This window comes from Python bivittatus, unplaced genomic scaffold (genome assembly GCF_059951505.1).
Source record: "Python bivittatus isolate LINGU-HERP-01145 unplaced genomic scaffold, Pbiv_v1 ctg000610_np1212, whole genome shotgun sequence".
Lineage (NCBI taxonomy): Eukaryota > Metazoa > Chordata > Lepidosauria > Squamata > Pythonidae > Python > Python bivittatus.
Genome location: NW_028277088.1, coordinates 34241222 through 34251442, shown reverse-complemented (window position 1 = coordinate 34251442; position 10221 = coordinate 34241222). Strand labels below are relative to the sequence as shown.

General features: G+C 36.8%; 1 protein-coding gene across 1 annotated transcript; it reads left to right on the top strand.

Annotated features, from left to right (window-relative positions):
• The first annotated feature begins 5510 nt into the window (after positions 1-5510).
• LOC103054604 (vitelline membrane outer layer protein 1 homolog) lies at positions 5511-7149 on the top strand. The gene is made up of 3 exons (XM_015889721.3): positions 5511-5762; positions 5856-5968; positions 6798-7149. Exons 1-3 carry the CDS (start codon positions 5559-5561, stop codon positions 7096-7098), a joined length of 618 nt encoding a protein of 205 aa, XP_015745207.1. The 5' UTR covers positions 5511-5558; the 3' UTR covers positions 7099-7149.
• Positions 7150-10221: the final 3072 nt, after the last annotated feature.

The window sequence follows — 10221 nt, the reverse complement described above, 5'->3', positions numbered from 1 at the left end:
CCAGACATGTTCAGGACATCCATGGCATCTCCAACTCATCCTGGGGTGTATAATTGAGTGTGATCAGAGTACTGATGACAATTGACCCTGAACTGACAGATATTTCCCAGTGGTTTCATGTAGAAATTGAACACCATAGGGGAGAGCACTGAGACCTCAGACATCGCATTGGGATTCCCATGGTCTTGAGCACTTCCTCCATGATCACCCACCAGAACTGCAGTTCAGATAGGAGCAGAGCAATGGTAGAATGGTACCTCCAACTCCCAACCCTTGTAGGTAGTCCAGAGGGACACCATGTTCCATGTTATCAAATGCTGCTGAAGGATTAATAGGATCAAGGAAGCTCACTCCCCCAGTCTAGGGCCCACCAGGGTTTTAATCTAGGGTACTATGGTTGCCATTTCTGCCCCATGACCAGACCTGAATCTTGATTGGCAAGAACCCAGATAATCCATTTCTTCTAGGATCCTCTGTAGTTGATTTGCCATCACCACCTTAATAACCTTCCCTAAAAAAGGTTGGAGACCAGACAAAATTTATCAAACACAGCTAGGTTCAGAGATGGCATATTCAAGAGAAGATGCATTAGTGTATCTCTCAAGGCAGGCAGCATTGTTCCCTCTCAAAGAAGCATTGATTACCTCCTGGATCCCACTCACACCTTGCCAAGCTACCCAAAAAGACTCAGGAGGGGCATGTCTCAAGCCCATAGGCGGAATTAAAACTAGAGAACCCAATCAGACCAAGACCCATTTTAGTCCAGCATTTATTTGTTTCAGTAGCCAGTCAGATGCTTCTGACTGGAAATGGAGACATACACTTCTTCCACCATTATTCCCTAGAACTAATATATGGAGGTAATATCGGATCTTCAAGATGAATAGTTCCTGATAGACCTGTCTACCATGAATTTCTCCAATGCCTTTTTAAAGCCGTCCTAGCTACTATAGCATAATCTCATACCTTACTACATATTCTGTGGCAGAAATGGCTCTGTGTCTTTTTCTCATACTCTGTGTAGCTGGCTGGCAATAATAAGCCTTAGCCATAATCTTCCAATTCACACCATGGTGACTATCAACCAGAACTGTGTGAGCCCGCAGTGCAGGTATTCTAACAGCAGTTCTTACTCCACACTGCTTACAACTTTTAATTTGAATGTGTTCCTGGGTCAAAAATAGCCTTTGTGAGGAAAATCACAATTGTATTCTGGTTCTGAATGAACGTTCATATGTGGTTTCATCATAGAAGCATTACATCAGTGGGTAATGTCTTACGTAAATAGTGTTGTTCCCTTACTAAAATGATATGTAGAGGTGAGCCAGTAAGCCCCACCATCAATTTACCTTTGGCAGTCACCGCAGCATCCTGAGGACATACATTGCTGCTGCTTTAATTTTGCTGCAGAAGAAAGTGCACCACAGACAGTGCTTGGCGCAGCTTTCTGCACAATCACACTATCCAGAACTTGCCAAATCTCTGTGATATGGCTGTTAAGTGGCAATAGCTTGACAATATAGGAAATGATTTGCGTAAGAGAGAAAGGTGGTGTGTGTGTGTTCATCCTGTTCTGTAATTATCTTGTTACAGAGTGATAAGCTAGGGGCTACTAATAACTAACATTAGCCAAAGATTTGGGTGTAGTGAATATTGACATCATGTCTCTAAAATGGAACTATTCGTGTAGAAAAAAGTATCAACAGGTTCATAGAAAACCAAATTGTGCCCCACCCCCAAATACAGCCCAATGCTACCTGTCTCTTTAAGAAAGAAAAAATGGGAAACAAGGTACAGAGCATTTTGTGAAATTGTGAAATTGATAGAAAGATGAGATCAGTATCCATTTCTACACACACTTCAGGTCTGACTATTTTTGTATTGATATGCTAAGCTACCTTATGACGATGTGTTATAAATCAATGGCTTCTTGAAAGACCAGACTATTTCTTTTACTCCAACAAACATTGCTGCACGTGCTATATATGTTTAATTTCAGATAAAATATATTACTCTTGCATCTTCAATGGTTATACTTCGGTGTTATTTTAACAACAAGCTTCAGTTGAGAAATGATATATGTTGCATTAAACTATGGCTTTCACGGCTGTAGAACATAACACTTCAGTTGCCAATGTATGTAGCTTTTTCTCAGGGGAAAAAAACCATGAAATCTAAAAACATCATTTAGCACATATTTTGTTGACTATGTTGACATCCTTCAGGAATTTAGGCAGATTGATACTGAATACATCCAGAAATAACATTATGAGCTACGACAAAAGCATACCAGGCATTTTTAATTGATGAAATGTAGAGATCCTAACCCTTGCAACCCATATTACATCAAGTTAGTTGGTACCAGGTTCAATCAATTCTGGCACCAGACCCAAATAATTCTGCCCAGCACTTATATTTGCTGATAGTAAAAATTTACAACAAAATAACCAAACTTTCTCCAATCTGGCATTCTCAAATTGTGTTAGACCTCTACTTCTGGTCTTAACTCAGCGTTAACCCTTAGTTCAGCCCTAGAATTCTCATCTAGAGATCAACTCTGGATGAGAAAAAGTGAGCTAACATTTCGTTCCTTTTTTTTTTGTGACACTCAAAATCAGTTGCTATCAGTAATGGTCTCATTTTATCTTCTGATACAGTAATTTGTAATGTCCACTCCTGTAGACACAGACACTGCAATATGCATGCTCTTTCTATGTGGAGGCCATGTAAACAAAAATGTCCCAGCATGAAAATATGTCAAAACAAAAGTTTCATTGTAGAACTATTGAACTTCTGGGAAACTCAGACATTGAGGTCTTCAGTCTGTTCTATTACTATTATATTTTATCTTTTTTCATACCACATTAAGTGTTTCCAGATGGAAGGCTTCTAGGACTACCAGTCTAAAGTTCTTCTCACTTTTTTCATCTCATGTGTTCTATTTTCTGGCAATAAAAAATACGGCAGAAGCAATAGAAAGACAAGGGAGAGTTACAAATGGAAGAACTCAATGTCTGGATTCCTTGTACGAATTGTGTGTTTCAGATAGGATGGCTGCATGTTAAAAGCTTCATCAAGAAGAAGATACATTACAGAGGGAAAAGAGAGTATCTGCAAATTTTCTACAGCATAGAGTTAGAAACCATCTGTCTGGAAGAAGTAATGATGGGGAAAGAGTCCCTAAATAAATGTTGCCTGTAGGGAAAAATTGCCTTTTTAGTTGTTATTTATGTAAGCAGCATGCCACCTCTTCTTGCAATTCGAGGTAAGATTCCCAACTTGCTGAAAAAATTCTCTTTAAATTCCTACAAGACTCTTATTCTGATCATTTTATAAAATTAAAAGACCCAATAAAATACCAGTAATTGGTAATTTGATAAAATGATAGAGAACATTCTATATTCTGTATAGGAATTTTCTGAATGGTTAAATAGCAAGACTGACATGAGGTTAATACATTCAATGATCTGAGCCAGAAAAACAATCCAGCAGTACCCTATTCAAATTAAAGTTCCTCCCAAAGATCAGTTTCATAACCAGGTTAAGCTAAAGTTCATTAAGTGAGTCAGTCTGTCAACCTCACCCAGGTCTCTATCTGCATGTTCCAACAGCTGAGACAGTCCTGTCAGTAGCACCTGTAAAACTAAATATTCACTTCTGAGAAATTAATCCAAGTCTAGGCAATCTATAATGTTGATAATGGAAGTATTTTGTAGGTCTCTTTGAACTGTCACTATATAATAAGTTGGAAGATACATCTACTGTATATAACTTGCACTGTCAACAATATTGATTTTAAACATTTATGTGTTTGAATTAATTAGTTTTAGGTTTACCTGAACCTAAAAGTTCTTTGGCCTTGGTGTTTGACATTAGATTACCAGTAGAGTTTGCTCATTTTCTTGCCACATCTGAGTACAGGGTTACTGCTGCTGTAGTTCTAGGGCTAACAGCAAGCAAAAAACAGCATGAGAAACTACTTAAAATAAATGTTTCTGAGCATTGTAGTTTGTACACGTATAGCTACTACGTATTTTGGGACACTGTGTTTTAATTCTATGCCTAAGCCAACGGGAAAAACAAATTGAGTATGAATTAAGTTTAGCACGTGTCATATTGCAGGCCTACTATAGAATACAATTTTCATTTTGTGTGTATGTGTGTATTTGTATGTATACGTACACATAAGCCATTAGTTACATTTTGAATTGTCTGGGAATTAACTTTGAATTAAGAGACATGGTATACTTTTACATATGCACGGGTGTCTGGACCAATAACAACAAAAACTTGTAGGGAAAACTGAATTAAGAAATATCAGAGCAGTGATATATTATAAAAGAACCTTATTCTTGAAGGAAGGTTAAGTTGTGCAATGTGGGTCTTGCACAAGAATAAAATTAATTCATATATAATTGAGATTAAGGTGACATCCTAGGCCTATTTTATGAAGTGGTTTGATGAGAGATTGTGACTGCTCTGAGGCTAAATAGAGTTTGGAATTTGGTCTAAATGTAATCTAAAACTAAACATTATGTTGGTCTGCTTGTTCACTGTATAGAACTTGGGCCAGAAAATTTTAATTCTTACAGTGTATTTCCCTATAGATTTCTTTTCCTCAGTGGTACAGATGGGAGGATGCAACACATCTCTGGCCATCCTCCCTATCCCACCTGATTTGTAAGTTTTTAAAAATTATTTTAATTTAAAAAAACCACAAATGGGTAGCAAACCAATGTACCATTATCTACCATTTTCTTTAGTTATAAAAATGCCTATAGGTCCCCCAGAGTCCTGATTGTCACTCTTAGGAAAAAAAAAAAATTTGGTAGGTAGCTTGTTCAGAAGTATGAAGCTTCAGATGAAGCTTCCTTCATCAGGAAAAAGTCAAAACTACGCTATGGATAGCAAGCAAGCAATATTACAAGCTTGGCTTCAGATAATTGGCTGCTTTGTGAAAGGACAAATTTCCCCCTAGCAGCCATTTAGTGAGAGAAGCCACAACATATATACATGTATTTGTTCATTTACTTGCCACTTTTCCTCCCAAATATGCTCTCAAAATATTAAATGCGTCCACTAGCCCACCAAAATTGTCTGTCCTGGGAAAGAAAATTATGAGGGTTGCAATCTGAATCTAAATGTACTTATTCAGAATCTAACAAAATAAAATCAGATTTCCTTGTAATAAAGTTTAAGATTCCTCTGTTCATGAAGTAAGAACGTACAAATGCTTTGAATGGATTAATATCTGGAATTTCCACAGGAGCTGAGACTAAATAATTGGCTGTTTGGTCATTAAAGGGAAAAATATGGTTTGATTTATTTTTGTGCCTGGTCCCATTTTTCAGGGACAAAGCTGAGGGAAATCTTCCAGATTCAGTTAGCAATTTGAGTTAATAAATTTCTATTGCTAAACATTAATGTATGTTTATTTTTCCAGACAGAAAGAATTTATCATTGCAGTGACACCTGTGAAGATAAACTGAAGTATAAAGTACAGAGAACATAATGTTTTCGGCCTCTTGTTAAAGCCTCTTTGGCCAGCTTCTGTAAAAATGCAGCCTTTTTCGGTCACCCTTTTTCTTGCTTTAGTATGCCTTGCATCAGCCGTGGATAGGCAACTTGTCAGTGCTAATGGCACCTTTGCAAACAGAAGAGATTATACCTCGATATCAGTAAAAAATGGAGGACGTTGGGGGTTTTGGACATGGATTGACAAGTGTCCACCAGGATCATATGCCATTGGCTTTAGCGTAAAGGTAACCATCTGCTGTGCCTATTACGGGCATTGAATCAGGTTGTAAACTTGTCATCTGAATCTCAACGTTTTTGTTTCCCTCTTATTGCATTAGGTAGAAGAGTATAGAGGCATTAGTGATGACACTTCACTCAATGGAATCCGATTATTCTGTTCAACTGAACAAACCGGCAATATTATGTATACTGTTGAATCTGAACCTGGAGAGTAAGTTTTGTTGTCCCCAAATGTCTATGATTTATTTAATTTTATAGAAAATGAGACACTGACACCAAAAAGTATTACTTCTAGGCTACCCTTTCTAAATATTTGGCTCTTGTGTGAGCATATAAGAAACGATTCCCTTTTCTGTATACTAATGAAAATCTGATGGGATTAACTCTACTCTGTTCAAAGTACAAATATATATGGTCAATGTTACTGAGAAAATTGATCGTGCTATTTATATGCTTGTTCTAGACTGCAACTAGATGTTGTTCAACATTTTTTAAAAAATGGAAGGAGTTTAAAATGATCTATAATATAGCAATATGCTGAATCACCGGCTTTTTAAAAAGCACATAAGAAAAAAATACAGTTGTTTAGAATTGCTGTAGTGAAAAATGTGGAAAACACACCAAAGGTTTGAGAAGTGATGTTACCTATCAATTCCTATTTAAGTGAGGGATGGTTATTTATTTGCCACTCAAATAACTGCATTCTTTAACAGGTTATCATCAACTAAAATCTAATCACAGGGAACCCCTGAAATCTAGGTGTCATTCCTGAATCATCCTGATTATTTTGTTTTGGTTCTAAAAGTGTTTTTTTGCAAACTAAAAAAGACTGCCTGTTAAATAGGCCTTAGATTCAGTGGAGACATCTACAACCACTAATAAAACTGGTCATGTTAAAGTTCACAATCACTTGTGCAAGTTCAAAACAGATATACTTTAGTGTTTCTTAAACAATTTCACACAAGGTATAAAATAAGCCTTCTGTGAGAGACAGCCTCTCTTGAAAGAGATGTTGCTGATATTTTCTTTTCTTTTTCCAGATATGGACACTGGTCAGCAATTAGATGGTGTCCACGAAATGGTGTCTTACGTTCTTTTCAGCTGAAAGTTGAAGCAGATCAAGGAGCTGGAGATGACACAGCAGTAAACAACATCCGATTCCGTTGCAGCAATGGTCTTCAACTCGAAGAAACTGGTGGTGCATTTGGTGAATACAGTGAGTGGAGTACACCCTGTGAGAGAGGTGGAATTTGTGGCCTTCAAACTAAGCAGGAGGCCTATCAGGGCATTTGGGTAGATGATACTGCCCTAAATGATGTTCGCTTCTTCTGCTGTGAATAAATTGTGGAATCTAAATGGTCCTTTTGCATGATTAAATCACTGTGTGATGAATTTGCATTTGTTTCTCATTTGCTGTATTAAATTTCCCCTGAAAAAATAATACATTAATGGTGAGTGGAATGAGTGTGTGTGTGTACATATCTGTGCTTGTAGGTTTCTGGATATAAAAAGTAGTATAATTTCTTTATTCTCTGTCACTGATCATACTTTAGATAAACAGGTTTTTTTGGTTTTATTTATTTACATTCTTTGAAGGCAGAGTAGACATCACTTCAGGGCTCCCACCCCATCCCACCCTCATACCCTGATTAACTGAGATACACACACACACACACATATACAGTATATGTGTGTGTGTATATACTGTATACACATCCACACATCCACACGGACATAAACATGCACACATACACACATATATACAGTGTGTGTGTGTGTACACACCCACACATACACACAGACATAAACATGCATACACACACACGCACACGCACATGTACCCACACAAGTCAAATATAGTTCAGTAGCTGAATTTAGCAGTCTTCCATTCCTCAAAATTTAACAAAACACAGAATGGCTTAGACCAAAAGAGTTGCACTTCATGCATTCAAATATTGTATGTATGAACTGAAGCAGTTATATACATTTCTTCTGCCTCTAACACAACAGCAATAACCAACTTTATGTAACTAGGCTGAGTAAATGGAAATTACTTAAAGATTTCTATTTTATAAGACATTCAAGGATCAAGTCAAGCTATTTCTGGCTGTCACTTTTCTTCCAGAATGCATTATACTTGGAATTACAACAGTAATCTGATTAATCTGCCACGTATGCTAGCTGCAATTTAGTCCTGTACTAATCATCTCACGTTTGTAAGGTTGCATAACAGATGAATTTGAGGCTTGTTCTCATGATGAATGTTTAAACAGTTGGGATGACTTTGGATATCTGTCTTAATAACTTGATTATCTACTCAATAGTTGAAATAAATTGCATAAGTAGTTCATATTCACATGTAAAGATGCCAACACAGGCCAAGTGCTCATCCTTGTGATAATATGTATTGTTATTAATTAACGGAAAAATATACCAGTGAGTGAATTATTAATGCCATAAAAATGATTATCAGTTGAATAACTTTAAAACCAGGATTGTCCTAACAGGGCATTTGCAGTTAGCAACTAAAAAGAAAAATGAATGTTTAGATAACATATTTGGGTATTCTATGTGTGTTTAATTGTTTAACCATTCTTAGGAACTTGTGCTGGTGTTTGATATCAGAGTATTTATGTAATACAGAAGGATCAGAGTATTTATGTAATATGGAAGGATATTTGTTTCCTTCTGAACAAACGGTGTGAGGGTGTCAAAGAGTCCTAGGTGCATGCATCCAGAGCTCCCTCCTGGGGGCAAAAATATATACCAGTTGCTCCTCCTAACACTGACTTAAGCTGGAGCTGGGGCTACAAGAGGAGGGAAGTTCTGAGAAGTTTAGCCATCTGTCAGAATCTTGAAATGTAAGGTACATTGTCCACCAGGAGGTAGTACATGCACTTGGTCCTATTTAGGACTATATGACCAAATGGGATGAAACTGGTGGTCAATGTAATTGAAAACATCACACAGGATATACTGTATGCTATGTAAAAATAAAGACATTTCACCCCCTCCAAGTAGGATGAGGATGGACCATCATGTGAATCCTTATACATGGGGCCATGATATAACATCTCTCTCTCTCTCTTTCTCAAAGATAAGGGAAGGTCATCCGTATATAGCTTTCTGATAGATTTGCAGTGTAAGTACCGTTCTAGCAACCTTGTCAGATCCCTGTAGAAGTAAATGCTTCAGTGGGCAGGTCACTCTGTGCGGTAATGCAACACCTCACACAGCAACTTGCTTATTAGGGCTTTAATTTCTATATTGACATGACAGGCAAGTTGGTGAATGGAGACCCTAGTCCATGTCCCATTATTAGAATACAGGATTGCTAGAGAGAGCAGTAGACCTGGCCATCTCTAAAGTAACCAGAGAGGAAGGGATGCGTTTACAAGGGCCAAAAGCAGGGTCATTCTTTATCAATTAGGTGGAAAGAAGACTAGACCGGAAAGTGAAAAACAGTGGAAACCAATTCTGTATTATTGTTGCCAAGAAAACAGCCTGGATGTGTCAGTGTGACAGGAGTCAAGCTCAATTCAAAGGCAATTTTACTACTTAGCATCAAAGGTTGACCCACATAAGAAATCATGGTTAACCAACAAACCCTAAGCAAGAATATAAATTGCATATCTAAAACAATCAGACTGTAAGCAGAAACATTTGAAGAGCTATCACATTTACTTACCTATTTTAAATCATTCATTCAGAAAAAATTACTTCTCAAAATGACATGCAGACTAAATAAATGGTCTTAGAAAAACATTACCAGATTCCCATGGTTTAGAGCTTAGAAAAAAATGTAAATTTACCAGAAGTAATAATAAAGTTGATTTTAATCTTATACTCACTGTGCGATTGGTAACATTCCCAATAAGCTAATGAGATGTTATATTTGAAAGAACGTTTAAACTAACATTGAGGATTAGAACTGCTCTTGGTCTAGATGAAACTGAATCTATAGATATCAAATCCACATAACACAGATTTACTTCGGTTTCAAATCTCATGAAGTTCAAAGTATTCCTATATAAGCTTATGTGATTTTCAGCCTTAAGATTCAGACTCCCACCTAGTAAAAAAAACGTATTATGGAATGTCTTAAGCAAGAGCATATCAATTTACATGTGTGTGTGTGTGAGAGAGAGAGAGAGAGGAGAGAGAAAGAGAATTTTTACAAGTATAAAGGCCATAGACATTCAAATTGGGTATGTTATCTTACCTCTCTATTTCCTTAAAGTGCTTCTTTTGAAAGCAACTCACCCAAGAATACAATATTTTCATAGCAATTTTACTACAAAAGCAATTATTTTCAAAGGAAAACAATAAACAGATGGAAGATATTTCTACGACTGCTTTCATGCTTAGTTTTAAACCTGGCAGATATTCAACAACTTTATAACATTACGAAAAAAAAGGACGCCAAACTGGCTTTTAATACTACTTTACAGAATCATAAAAAAT